At 36.7% G+C, this 13,949-nt stretch overlaps 2 protein-coding genes, 1 long non-coding RNA gene and 4 other non-coding genes across 8 annotated transcripts; 5 read left to right on the top strand and 2 right to left on the bottom strand.

Annotated features, from left to right (window-relative positions):
- Window positions 1-669: 669 nt before the first annotated feature.
- rab34b (RAB34, member RAS oncogene family b) lies at window positions 670-6,255 on the bottom strand. Of its 2 annotated transcripts, XM_015961512.3 has the most exons (11): window positions 6,131-6,255; window positions 5,741-5,851; window positions 4,962-5,047; window positions 3,792-3,857; window positions 3,560-3,661; window positions 2,876-2,940; window positions 2,742-2,793; window positions 2,523-2,604; window positions 1,483-1,573; window positions 1,284-1,391; window positions 670-1,032 (listed from the first exon to the last, which is right to left on the bottom strand). In XM_015961512.3, the coding sequence occupies exons 2-11, from the start codon at window positions 5,786-5,788 to the stop codon at window positions 974-976; spliced, it is 759 nt and encodes a 252-aa protein (XP_015816998.3). In that variant the 5' UTR covers window positions 5,789-5,851; window positions 6,131-6,255; the 3' UTR covers window positions 670-973. The 2 variants fall into 2 exon arrangements, with proteins under 2 accessions (XP_015816998.3, XP_070411945.1); XM_070555844.1 differs by lacking the exon at window positions 6,131-6,255 and having other exon boundaries at window positions 5,741-6,007.
- Window positions 6,256-6,633: 378 nt separating this feature from the next.
- On the top strand, window positions 6,634-9,148 carry LOC107386861 (uncharacterized). Its single transcript, XR_001573137.3, has 6 exons — window positions 6,634-6,749; window positions 7,047-7,110; window positions 7,294-7,340; window positions 7,449-7,516; window positions 7,704-7,766; window positions 8,467-9,148. It is a non-coding gene; the product is annotated as an uncharacterized lncRNA (long non-coding RNA).
- On the top strand, window positions 7,150-7,225 carry LOC129152569 (small nucleolar RNA SNORD49). The gene has a single exon (XR_008559150.1). It is a non-coding gene; the product is annotated as a small nucleolar RNA SNORD49 (small nucleolar RNA).
- Window positions 7,557-7,627, top strand: LOC129152566 (small nucleolar RNA SNORD65). Its single transcript, XR_008559147.1, has one exon. It is a non-coding gene; the product is annotated as a small nucleolar RNA SNORD65 (small nucleolar RNA).
- Window positions 7,909-7,986, top strand: LOC129152570 (small nucleolar RNA SNORD49). The gene has a single exon (XR_008559151.1). It is a non-coding gene; the product is annotated as a small nucleolar RNA SNORD49 (small nucleolar RNA).
- LOC129152565 (small nucleolar RNA SNORD65) lies at window positions 8,100-8,172 on the top strand. Its single transcript, XR_008559146.1, has one exon. It is a non-coding gene; the product is annotated as a small nucleolar RNA SNORD65 (small nucleolar RNA).
- A 525-nt stretch (window positions 9,149-9,673) lies between the features above and the next one.
- Window positions 9,674-12,566, bottom strand: nsrp1 (nuclear speckle splicing regulatory protein 1). The gene is made up of 7 exons (XM_015961511.3): window positions 12,467-12,566; window positions 11,932-12,019; window positions 11,769-11,825; window positions 11,495-11,623; window positions 11,144-11,351; window positions 10,959-11,061; window positions 9,674-10,879 (listed from the first exon to the last, which is right to left on the bottom strand). The coding sequence occupies exons 1-7, from the start codon at window positions 12,484-12,486 to the stop codon at window positions 10,153-10,155; spliced, it is 1,332 nt and encodes a 443-aa protein (XP_015816997.3). The 5' UTR covers window positions 12,487-12,566; the 3' UTR covers window positions 9,674-10,152.
- Window positions 12,567-13,949: the final 1,383 nt, after the last annotated feature.

Below are 13,949 nucleotides of genomic sequence, written 5' to 3'. Positions count from 1 at the left end.
TAGGGATTTAGTTGCTCCTCAGCCTCCCTCCATGATGCATTCACTTCTGTCTCTGTGCCACAGTACAAACAAGCAGCACTGATATTTAATGGTGTGCTATTTAACTTGCATTATGCAAAGTATGATGGTCCCATATATTGCATACTGTTTTAAATAAATTTTGTTTGTAAGTCCTGAGTTTTACCTCTGGCCAGGTTGAGATGTTGAAACCTGTCTCAGCGAGCCTGATTGGTTGTCTGCAGTCACCTGAGGTGCTGCAGACAACCAGTTCTATCTGTGATCTCTTTAATAAAAGTGTTCATAGAAAACCTTTGTCTTGTGCTGATTTTAGAAAAAAAATGGGTTTGTTGTTACAAATGACTTGATCAGCCAATGATGACTTCAATAAATCCAAAATATGGTTTTCAACTTACATTTATTAGAGGAAAACATGAAATATGAGGAAAATCTACAGATTTCTGAAGATTTTTTTTTCTACTTTCTGACTCCCTGAGGGAATCTGTTGGTTCAGATGTGACTTGCTGCACAAATCCATCCCCGAGAACAATCCCTGCATTTTAAAGATCATGTGAAAGTCAGAGAAGAGGAGTGCATTATGGGCAGGATGGAGGTCATTTCAGCTGATCTATGAGTCACATTAGCAGCACAAAAAACATGTGACCAGACCAGAAAAGAAAAAAACTGGATTTTATTCTGACATTTTCAAATACAACAGAAGAAGAAAAAAAATTGTCAGACATTTGGATGTTTTTTGAAGGTGTTTGTCCTGCTGAAAAACAATTTCCACCATTTTTATTTCAACAGAACTGCTTCTTGGATCATGACTTTTCTTTCTAACAAAACATTTACAGTATCCTACAAACACTGGCTGACATCTCTTTAAGAAGCTGTTTTCACAAAATCCGCTCTGAAGCTGTGAGTTTCAGCTGCATTTTTCTGGTCATCGCTGCAGTAAATCTATTCGGTTTGGGGCTCAGCAGCAGTTGGTTTTCCTCTTCAGTTTGTGACCGCCTTCTGGGCTGTCTTTGATCCCTGAATGCAACACAGAAACAAATGTCAGCATGCAGCAAACATATCATCAACCTAAAATGTGCTGAAAATCGGAGTGAAATTGATAGGTTCATTGCCAAGCAACATGTTTGTCGGGGTAGAGGTGCAAATTTTTATAAATAAGCAGATAAATAATTTGTTTCTTGGTTTTCCACGTCCAGATTTGTCTCCATAAACAAGACAGCATCCGTAGGCATGACGACAAGCAGAAACTTCTGCATGAAGCGACTCACTGATGATGTCTCTGGTGTGCCTTGACTCGTTCAGCTCCAGCTCAGCCAAAACGTTTGCCTCAAAAGTCAAAGAGGCCACACGGAGGAAGAAGTCCCTGATGCCGTCTCCTGGGACAGCCAAGAGGGAGAGAGAGAGAGACCGGGACTCAGAGTGGAAAAAAGAATAAATAAGATCTGATGCTGCTGGTTTCTCTCCAACCTGACTTTGCGGACACGGCCCAGTACTCCGCTTTGATTTCCTCTGAGAGTCTGATGGCTTCCTGTTCAGTCTGAGCCAACTGTTCAGGAGACTGAGGAACAAAAGGACAAAAACGAAATCTGAGGAGTGACTTCTAATGATTTTGGGTTCTGATCTAACTCTAAATACAACCTGACTAATAAGATGATCACACCAGACTTAGGCGAGGTTTCATGTTTGAACCATTAACTCATCAACTGTCTCTCCAGTTCATGTGATGAATACAAAATATTAGAAAACCAAACATATTAGAATTCTTCACAAATTCCTCAGATTCCCTTTAAGAGCTATTTTAGATAGACAAAAAATGACCCACCCCCCAAAAATCTCAATAAGTTGTTTTTTATTAACATATAAGAAAGAATAACAAAATTAAATAATATAAAATGCATAGCTAAAGGTAACATTTTACAATAAAGCTCCCTTAACGTTTCTTCATACATTAATAAGCATTAATAAACTATTAAATAAAGTACTAACAACTGCAATGTTGATATTATGTAATGCATTATTAAGCAGACACACACCTGGCCCTTTGTCCTAAGGCACTTAATAGTTAACAACATCAGGAACATTAATAAAGGAATCCTTTGTGTATTAATGCTTAATAATGCACTAAGTAACATCAATAAAGGGATCCTTATTGTAAAGAGTTACCAATGCATATATGTATAAAAATATTATTTTCAATACAAACTAAAAGTATTTAAAACTTTTTTCAAAGTAAATGCAAAAAAAAATCCAAACATTTTACCAACGAAGGAAATTGTTTCTTTAAAATAACTTTTAAAATACTGTAATTAAAAAAAACTGTTAACCTTTTTGGGTTTGGTGTGAAGGCAATTGGCTCAGCTCAGTCTGGCAGATTTTGACTCTTTTTGACAAAATTTTCAGGGGAAAAAAGGACAATAAAATAAAGTTTTCCAAGCTCAAAGCTTCAGATCCTAAAACCTGTTTATAGATTTCCATTTACTCTGATTTAATTTATGAAGTCCACTCACACTGAGGTCCTTTTTAGTTCCAACAAGAAACAGTAAAACACTGGACGGGTCATTTTCCTTCATGGCGTCCTCCAGCCACTGCCTATACACGCACGCACGCACACGCACGCACACACACACACACACACACACACACACACACACACACACACACACACACACACACATATAAAAGACATGAAAGGGTTTCATGAAAGGAAACAAGGAGCCGTTACATACCTGGCATTTGTTAATGAGTTCACGCTGCTCAAGTCAAACACCACAATGATGGCTAGAAACATACAATGAAAAATTAGCAGGTGTAAACACTGTTTTTTTATTTTAACAGCACCTCATCATGTCTGAGCTATAACCTTGTGCTCCTCTGTAATACGTTGACGCGATGCACTTGAAACGCTCCTGACCTGCAGTGTCCCACCTGGAAGAGATCAGACACAACCGCAGACTGATAAACAACAAACACTGGCTTCAAAGGAACATTTATTCTGCTCATGCACAACCTGCAGTCAGCACAATAAAGGAAACATCAACAAAAACTCACAGTTGTCTATTATATGTCACAAATCCTGTTATTTCTACTCCTATAATCCTCTAAATCATGCAGGAATTTGGAAACTTATTCGGGTATAAACTGAATTTTACTAAAGTGAATATTTCCCTATTAATAGTAAAGCTATGAAATGTCCTAATTTACCTTTTAAGCTGTCGACAGAGTCATTTACATATCTGGGTATAGAAGTTACAAAATCCTATTATAGTTATAATCTTACTCCTCTGGTGGAAGAGTGCAAACATGATATTAAAACTATTCTAATTATTAATGTTTAGTGCACTTTTTAGTAATTATTTTTTTATTTATGTTTTTTTGTTTGTTTTGTAATTGTTTGGTCTATCTTTATTAATGTTAATTTGTGTGGATAGTTTTTTTGTTTGTTTGTTTGTTTGTTTTTCTTTTCTGTGAGTGTTGTCGAAAAAGAAATATTCTTGTTTTGTTTGGCAATTGCAAAAACACAAATAAAGTGTTCAAAAAAACTCACAGCTGTAAACTGAAGGGAACGCCGAGCACCTCAAAACGCTCCATCTCAAAATCCACTCCAATGGTAGCTTTGTAGGTCTTATCAAAGGCATCCTTACAGAACCTGAAAGGAACCAAAGAACAGCGGCAAACACGGGGAGGAAGCATTTCAGAGTAGCGACAAGCTGTAAAATATCAACACTGTTTTTGGTCTTTAAAAAAACTATGTAATCTGAAGATTTAAGAAAAAATACCTGCTAATTAAACAAGTTTTCCCAACTGCAACGTCTCCGACTACAATGACTTTGGCAACGTTGAAGCTGAAAAAGACAACAACAACAAAAATCTAGTTTTTTATAGTCATTTCTTTATCTGTTGTTGAATGACTCAACAGCATCAAGAGTGACAACGCTCACAAAAAGCTGTCAGTAAACATCTAAATATTTAAAGATGTGGTTCACTCATTTAATCAATACGTTTGCAGGAGTTTCTAGTAGGAATTAATGTTCCACTAACTAGAAGTGAGCTGTGGTTCAGACGATTTGGAGTTTTATTGCCTGATATTTGGACATCTCGCCTCTGATTGACTAACAGCAACAGGACTCTACCACTGACTCCATTTACTCTGCACCACTGATGTTTTATCTCCACAAAGAACAAGCCTGAAGGAGTTCTGCTGTGTGGTGGAGTTGCTAATGCTACAGTTAGCTCTACTATCCAAAAGGTTCTCTGCTGTTTCCTGGACGCTAAACCAACACCCCTCCCCGTTGCGAGTCAAGATGGGTGAGTCCATTAATGTTTAAGTGACAGTGTGATGTAGATATGCGAGGATTTTTAAATCCCAGAGTTTCATCATCTGTTTTTCAAGATAGGTGTAGGAGACTATTTTCATGTTCAGCCAGCATGAAAAACTCAGAGTGACAGATTATAATCAGGAATAATCATTTTAAAATGTTTTTCATGAACTACACCTTTAAAAATGTTGTTAAAATCTTAATTCACAAAATGCTCCCTGGTCTGTAAAAGAAAAAGGCAATTTGTTATATTAGCATCTGGACACCTGACCTAATAACAATTTTAAAATATATATATAAAAAATACATGAAAAAACTCAAATCAATAATAAAGGTTTGATTCATACAATTTGTGCATTTTCTCTCAAAATTTACTGTTTCCTTCTGGAAATGCTGCATTTGTGACCCACTTGTGATCAAAATAGTTATTTTTTTTTAATTCCAAAGAATTTGTTCATTTTCTTGTAATTCTCATCGGGTTCTTCTTTAATAGACCACCAGAATAACGCGGTCAGACATGGGGGATTTGGAAGATGCATCAGCTGATCGAGAAGCAGAAAGACAGAACTGACTAGTTTAGATCAGACACCCTCATCTCAGTGTGCTGCTCTAAGAAGATAATAAACTCACCTGTCTGTCTTCTGAACCTGGCAAGCTGCCTTCACCTGTGGGTGGAAGCTTTCTTTGGTGTGAAGAGCTGCATTTGGACTAAAACACTGCAAAAGAAGACCAAAAGAGTTCACTGGTCAGCACAAGAAAAGAGAGGCTGGAACATCATGGATTCAGCTTTTCCAGACTCCACATTACCCAAACATCAATAGTTACGTTGTGAGCTGTAATTAAGTTAAAGGTTGAGCATGTGGGTGCCATTTTACAGCTACAGAGATTTCTTTATTCCAGCCCAATAAACCATTTCACAAATATTCAACCATGTTTGGTTAGTTAAAAGCTCTGTGTGTCATCCTTGATGCACAAAACTGCTTCAACTCAGAGGTTTTGACAGGTTTTCACTTCACATGTTTTATTTATTGATCATATAGCTTCTGAGAAAAATGATTGCAAAATCTAAACCTGTTTGTTCTGTTTGTTGTTCCCCTAAACAGAATGATTCTCACTCAATGCAAAAACTGCATATTTAGTCTAATAAAAACATTTGAAATCATGGTGCAAAAAGGTCCTGAAAAATGTCCTAAATGTAAAATAGAATCAGTTGCATACAATTTTATTTTCATAAAAATCTATATAACCCACATGGATGCTGAAGCAGATGTTTTAGAATTTTTAAAATGTTTAAGCTTGTGAATTTTACAGCAAGTTGGAATAGAAAATCATTTTTGAAGTGCATGAGTGTGCGTGCATGTATGCATATATATGTGTGTGCGTGTGCGTGTGTGTGTGTGTTTACCAACCTTTGGGAGCTGGGTAATGATTCTATCCTTTTTCACGGGTGGCAACATTCTGCTGCAGCTGCTCAGTCTTACTCAGACATTCACAGTTTGATATTTAAATTGCCATCATCACTAAAACAAACATACTTTTCATTTATCATAACATCCACTCATTCTTGAAAGCCAAGACAGCACAAAAATAATACAATGGTGTGAACAAAATGTGAGTGTTACATGTTTAAAAATGTTGCTTTGCGATGTATTAAACAGAGGTTTAATTGTATTTACGGTACCGTGTACTAGCTCCACAAAAAAGCTGACTATCATTCAGCCATGTTAGACAAAAACTAACACAATTTATTGCCTTTTCAAAATAATTTTCCTATTTTAAAAAGAGAAAAACAACTTTACCTGAAGTAGATGGAAACAAATTGGAAAAAAATCTTGTGATAAAATATCCAGAGTTGTAAATTAAAATTTAAAAGTTTGCTCACAGTGATGAATGTCTGCTTCCAAAGACTAGACTCCTCACAGACAGAATGGTCATTAATGAGGCGCTTGAATCAGTGAAGAACAGTGAGAAATCTGCCAAACAGCGCCATCTGGCGACCGAAGTTAGGAGAAACATATCAATTGAAAATTTTAGAAATGGGAATTAATTAGCATTTAACAGCAGAAATGCTGTTTGAATAATGAGTACTTAAGTTTTAAAGAGTAAAATGCGTTGCTTCATATTTAAAGGGGTCGAGAAAACTATTTAAAAAAGAAACATGAAAGAAAGTATAACAGGAAAGTATTAAAGCGATAACAAATCAAAACTTCATTCTGAAAACCTGAACATCGATTAAATCCAAAGAATATTTATATTTGTGAGCGATTTGCTCAATAAAGCTTTTTTTTAAATTGCATGTGACGTAATAATCTTGCGACATGTTTGTATATAAGGCTTGCCGAGCTGCTCACCAGTCTCTTTGGCTTCCTTTAACCTTTGGATGAAGATCGGGGAGAGTTGAAGTTTTCACTTTTCCAGGTGGGGGGGGAGTCCTTACTTAAAAGTGCTGAAAACTTAAAAACACGTTTGTATATTTATCTGTAATTTTGTTTGTAAAGCGGTGCAGTCCGTTAGGTTTTAACGTTGCGTTCAGCTAAAAGGCCTCCTGGTGCAGCCACGTGGTGGAGAGGCTAGAAAGACTAGTTTTTTTTGGGAGCTGCCGATATAGTTTATTATTTTGGTTAACCTGCGTGTTCTTGTATATATTTAGGTAAAATACATTTATTAATCATTTGCTCCAAGTATTAAAACCACTACGTTTTTCTTCTCCTTCAGGAGCCATTATCAGTCAAAATGAATTTCGTGAAAAAGCCTGGCGGGCCATGCTCGTGGCTTACAGGTGAGTGTCTGAAGCGATCGTATACGTTTAATGCATTTTGTCAGTGATGAAAATCGTGAATAGGAAGTGCCGTCTGATGCGATAACTGACGATGTTTCTACTCACTGGTCTGAGTCTGAAACTACATTTCAGGTGAATCATTTTGTCTTAACCCAGTTAACCTTTTCCTTCTTGTCTTGTCAGACTCCTTCAAACGTGGCAGCTCAAATGGATAAAAGGCCAAGACTGCGGTTAGTTACGCTGGCACAATTATAACAGATAAATTATTTTAATTTTTGTTTAGCTGTTGAACTTGTCGATGCAAGTAAAGTTTCAGTGTTTTTATTTTTTCCCTACAGCTCTGAAGACAAATGTTGTAAAATGTGTTCATCGCCTGCCCTGGTCCCAGTGATGGAATTCTGTGCAGGTAAAACTCTAAATCGGTAAATTAAAACTAGTTTATTTTGTTGTGATGAAACTTAACAAAATAGCTGGAATTACCGGCAGATTGTTTAGTGTTGATCAATGTTTTCTGAACACAGTAACGGTGGTGTTTATGTGACATTGATTTGATTTACTTCTAGTTTATAAGTTTTTTTTTTTTTTTTTTTTAGGTGTGGAGTGGGAGTTCGTATAAGGTCTGAGATGTGAAATCCCCCCTGGGTTGAATGAGGCTTGTAAGTTGACCTGAAATTTAAAATGGATGCTCAACTTAAGGAGTCCACTTGTGCATTTAAAAAATCTACTCCTGAATCAAATAATTTCGGTTAACGTAAAGATAAATCAGAAAATTGTGAATAAATTAAAGACCATTTCACCTCAACTGATGAAAACGTGGAATAGGAAGTGCCGTCAGATGCGATAACTGATGAATATTTCTAATCCGTTATTCTGAGCAGTAAACGAATTGGCAACTTGTGATTTGTAAAATTGCATTTGTCTCATTCTTGTTTGAGGCTAAGCAAAAGGTGAGTTTTCAGATGTTACTCAATAATGGCTGCCAAACATTGTTGTGATGAAACTAAACTGAAAATAGCTGGAATTACCGGCAGATGTTCAGTGGTGACTCTTGGTTTTCTGAACTTTGAATGGCAGCATTTCACATCTTAACTGTTGGAAATGTTTACCTCTTTAACCTGCATTTGCAGACAATTTATTTTGAAAGGACATGTATACTTGATAATAGCAGATCAGGCAAATGTCTAATGCTTACTAAATGTCCTCAATGCAGGCAATGACCCCTGTACAGGGAAGTAAGGTCAAAGCATGATTGAGTGCAAAAGGCATTTACCATAAAGTGTCAAACTTAGTTTCTACTCAAATTTCATTAATGTAATTTCTCCCTCTTAATTTGTTGCCATTTTTTTTTCTCTCCAGATTTGCACCAACAACAGACTGGTGGTGAATTACCTTAAGCGTAAGCCGTGTGACTACGCGTTTCATTCTGGGATGTGGCCGTCATGTCGATCGCCTCGAGCGTAAACGGTTCATTGCAGAGAAGCAGATTTTGGGGAGAAGTAAACATGAAAATGACGTGTAATATACAGATATGATAAATACAGTAGTTGGACTGGTATATGGTCAAAAATCCACATTAAACAGTTTTAGATTCCTATGAAAGATCCAAGACAAGCACTGATATCAAAAATTGTCATCTCATAGAAGTGCAGAAAAAATTGTTTAGTACATCAGCATGTGTGTTGTGATGAAAGGAAAGTAATGTCTTAACCCTGTGATGCATGAATTATGAACTTTTTTTCATTCATCTTTAGGTGTGAATGAAACAAATGTCAACATATTTTTTGTAACATTTTGGTAATTTACAAATTACATGTCCACCTCAGCGGACGGTATGTATTCTGAACATGGAATATGTTGGCTTGACTTAAGTCCAAATGAAGGTGCTAGAATGTAAAAGTGTTCAACAGCTGTGCTTAAGAGCAAAAATCAATAAAAATTAATACCTGTCTACTTTAGTGACCATTATGCATTCAAGGGTTAAATGCCATCTGTAATTTACCAGAATGGGGGGAAAATAAAGATTACACCCACAGACGAGTACTACAAAAGGTGGAGTTTTGTTGCCAGATTTCTGAATACTTGGTGTTAGTGGTTATGGCCCGAAGCAAGGGAATGAGTAGGCTTTTATTTATAATGTGCTGGCTATGTCTGATGTCAACACCTGTTCTGATGACTCCTGAAGTCTGACTTGGCTGGGATTTGGATGTCACAACCAGTTCCATCTGTAAGGATCAGTATGTAATGATCTGGATCTTAAGGGCTTCCTTGAGGTGATTAAATAAAAAAAAAAAGAATTTAAAATAACTTGTTTTTCGGGTGGTCATTATCCTAATGAGTAGAAAAATTGACATAGATAACATTTTCACTTAAGTGTACTTTCCGACTGGATTAAATTTGCAGACGATGTAAATCTACAGTTAATCAGGAGTGGTAGAAATATGGTTAAATATATGTAGTGTTTGAGGTTGTGATAGGATGAACCATAATCTTTGTGGACTTATGGGCCATTGGAACAGAACTTTCTGTACCACCCTTTATAACGTTACAAGGATGCCAAGCAAGATGTGGACAAGAAATATTTAATGTGCCAAAAAATGTTCTTTCACAACTCCACACTTCAACCAGTTGAAGCTAAATATTTACAAGCGAGTCAAGACTTAACCATTCCAGACCGAACTGACCAACCTGTTTACACAACCTGGTTTGAAATGCTTTCTATAAACTCAAAGCACAAATGGACCATGATTTTGTGGATTTCTCATCAACAACCCTTTGGTCAAAACAGTGAGGTGGGGTGAAGAATATATAACAATATGAAGTTTTCATTAGCTGGAGGAATAATTCATCTCTAGGGTGTTTGAAAGTTGAAAAATTACACGTTTGTCTTTTCTAGACTTAAATCTTCAGTTGGGACAAATAAAAGTGGTCAAATGGAAATGTACAAATAAGAAGAAAGTTTTCAGCTTATCAAATGATCTAAAACCTTTACTTTTATCTTCTGAACAGAAACAGGTGTGCAGCTTGGTAACAGTTTGATTAAACTCAGTCCTCTTTCTCGACGTAGCTCTTCGAGGATGAACGGGCCATCTGTCTAGCCAAATACCGCTCTCGAGCTGAACTCACAGTGTGCTCCGTGCTGCGTTTTGCAAACTTGCTTGTCTTTTCCTCTTCTTCCTCCTGCTCCTTCTGTTCACCATCACTCTTTTGACCTTGTTTTTCAGCATCTTTCTCCTCAGGCATCAAAACCTTTTGTTCCTTCTTTTGTTCTTTTTCTTTTTCATGTTTGTCTGCACTTGAATTACTCCTGTTTTCTATTGTGCCATTCTTCTCTCGCTCTCTTTCTTTGGGGCTCCTCTCCCTCTTTCTGTGTCTGTCCTCCCTCTCAGCCTCCCCCCTGCCTCTGCTTCTGTCATCATCACGACCTCTATCTCTTTCTTTCCTTCTATCCTTGTCACTTCTTCTGTCTCCATATCTGTCATCCCGTTCTCTACCCCTGTGCCTGTCTCTGTGTCTTTCTCTGTCTTTGTCTTTATGGCTCTTCTTTTTCCTGTCTCCGTCCCTTTTTGCTTCCCTCTCCTCACTCCCTGATGAGGGCGATCTTTGTCGGTACTGGCGATTTGAGTGTGCAGATCCTCCAGGCTTAATGAACCCCGTCTTCTCTTCGTGACTTTCCTCGTTCTCACTTCCTGAACTTGGGTCATTCTTTTGAGATGTAGCCGTGGGAACAGACGACGTCCCTGTTTCCTTTAAAGCATCAGAACTTTGACTGCTATAAATAAAAAACAATATGTCAAAAACGAGCATTGAATAAAATACTATTTATTGAGCAACTCATAAAGAGCTCTGACTTGTTTGCTGTGCGATCAGGTATTGCCTCCTCTCCAACAATTTGATTCAGCAGGTGTCGGTGGAAACCACTCAAGTCTTTCTGTTTCCTTACATCCAAAGCAGCTAAGTACCAAAGTTGAAAAATGGTATAAATAAAATACACAGATTGTTTAACATAAATTATTGAAAAAAAAATGCCTCAAACCTTCAATCTCTGCCTGTCGTCTTTCCTTTTCTTCCTCCTCTTTCTGCTCTTCAAGTTTCTTCTTATAGGCAGAGGTCACATAAGCTTCTTTATCAGCATACTGCTCCCCTTCTGCTTCTCTTTCTTTCTGAATTTTTCTTTCATCTCGTCGCTCTTGTTCCTTCTTTCGATCTTCGACTGCTTTCATTAACTGATGGATATATTTTGGCTGTCACAAAAGAGTAAACAAAAAATGTAATAGCGCACCATGCAGCTCATATGTGGCTTTTCCGGCATCGAGACAACAAAAACAAAGGTTTTCAACTACCAGACGTGCATGCATTTCAAACGCTTCAATAGAATTGGAGTTACCCTTCGGTCAGCACTTCCTAGAGTTTTTTTGTTGCTTTCCAGCCTCTGTTTCTGAATGTCATCGTAGACACCATCGTAGTCATACACAGTGCTGTCCTGATCAAGGGCTTTCTGCATCTCCAAACGAGTCTTCAGACAGAAATAGGCAGACACTTGGATTACAACTAAGACAACGTAAATAACACACGAGTGACTTTTTGATAAGAAAATTAAAAAAGGCTAAAACTTTTTAAACACCAAATGAAATGTTATGTGAAATCTGTGTTTATACTACCTGCTTCATCATTTTCTTTTTGATGGCTTCTTTCTGCAAACTCTCCCCAACTGATGTCTAAAATATAAAACGTTGTAACATTTGCTTAGCTACTTATATCAGAAATTTGATCAGCGTTTCTTCTGACAATGTCCTGTTCAAAAACATTAAATACTTTACATACTTCCTCATCGGAGTCATCCCCAAATATTGAGGGTTTGGAAAGGACTGCCTTTGATGCTCCCTTCTTCTGGGATAAGATCAGCCCATACCTGAGGAGAACCAGAAATAAAATATTGATTTCTTGTCTACAATTCAAATGTTTGTATTAAAACCTATAGCAGAAAATTTTACATCATTAAAAAATGAGACTAGAGAAATATCCTAATTTCATAAATTAACAGAAAGCTGAAGTTTGCTTGGATCTCCCTGTCGTAATGTGTCAGTTAAAAACGTGAAAGTAATAAAAAATGCCGTGTGAGAAAATACATGTAAATGTTAAATAATTAAAGAAAGGCCACTTGACTGGAAAAACTAGCCTAGTGGGTTAGCAAAATGCTAGCTACTAGTGAGCTCCGCCGAACAAACTATAGTTTGTAGCACAGTTCGCGTTATTGTCACTTCGGTTTTGTACCATGACTACAAACATAACAACCAGAGGCATTATTGTTTCTTTTAATAAAAGTGAAAAAAGCTTCGCTACCATGTTTGTCACTTACTGTTTTGTAGGGACCGCCATCTTGCTCAGTGAGAACCACAACAGCAGATTCGCCACGAAAATGAAGTCAGGCTGCTCGCTCAAACCATTCGTCTCAAATAAAAAATTGCTTGACGACGTTTCGGCCTAATAGTATATTACTAATATTACTAATAGTAAATAAATAACTGCAGAATTTTTTCTGCTAATATTTGGATTAATTTAAGTTAAAGAATAATTTACATGTCTACTTATTTTCCATCAAACTTTGATAACTCGTATTTGTTCATGTTTTACAACATTAATCAACACAATCAATTGTACTTTGCAAAAAAAAAAAAAACAACAAAAATCACAGAATACTAATTCAACGTATTTTCATTTTGAACCTAATCAGACAGACGACTAGTATTTCATAGTTTAAAACCTTTTAACACCTGTTATATAGAAATAAACAGTGATTATAAACCAATGAGCAACAGTCATGTGCAACTTCTTGATAAGGGTTGTCTAAAGAAACAGACTTTAGTGTATTATTTTAAAGTAATCCTGGTCAACAATTCTTCAGATTTTGTAAAAGATCCTAAATATTTTCTTAATTTTTTTAGGCTTATTTTTCAGAAAATTTCTGTTATTCACATTTTCTTGCATTCCATCTACCATGCTGTGGCAAAAGTAAAAAGAAAGCAGAAAATTTACTTCTTTTCCGTCTCATTGACCAAGAACATTACAAAATCCCTGCTAAAAGATATTAAAAGTGTTCATAAAAAGTGAACTACTATGAAAAGGTTTTTGATTAATCTATTTTGACCAGAGAAATACAAAATGCACTATAACGTCATGAGGTTCCTTCACTTCATTTGCTGGAGTGATTGTATTTTTAGTGTTGCCTGCTCTCTCTCTCTCTCTCTCTCTCTCTCTCTCTCTCTCTCTCTCTCTCTCTCTCTCTCTCTCTCTCTCTCTCTCTCTCTCTCTCTCTCTCTCTCTCTCTCTCTCTCTCCAAAATCTGTGGCAAACTAAACTGTAACATCAGATCAAAGAGCACATGGCTTCACCTGTGATTAAATCTGTGGTCTCATATTCTTACAGATTCCTCTGAATGACTAATTCCAAAGACCATTATCTCTGTCATAATCTGCATGTCATCTCCTCTCTGGCCTTCTGCTAATCCCTCTTGTATGAACGAAACAACCAAAGCAGGTTTGTACATGAATGAAGAGTGGTGACAAAAATGAACTTTGCTTTGAATTAATAAGAAAGTCGATTGACACACAGCACAAGCGGTAAATGTGTTGATATCTGACAGAGCCCTCTTCCTTCTTGTACAGTACACCATAAACAGAGTTACTGGCATAAACAAGGAAGCAAAAGTGAATGATTTAAATAGCTTTGCAGCAGGTTGGCTCCATACTTCTGATTCATCACTCAGTGTGAGTTTTTTATTTATTTTTTTGCATTTCATTCAGATTAGCAGGACAGTAAGTGCTGAAAGAAGACCAAAAACC

This window comes from Nothobranchius furzeri, chromosome 10 (assembly GCF_043380555.1).
Source record: "Nothobranchius furzeri strain GRZ-AD chromosome 10, NfurGRZ-RIMD1, whole genome shotgun sequence".
Taxonomy (NCBI): Eukaryota; Metazoa; Chordata; class Actinopteri; order Cyprinodontiformes; family Nothobranchiidae; genus Nothobranchius; species Nothobranchius furzeri.
The sequence above is the reverse complement of the archived record's forward strand: the minus strand, read 5'-3'. Positions and strand labels throughout refer to the sequence as shown.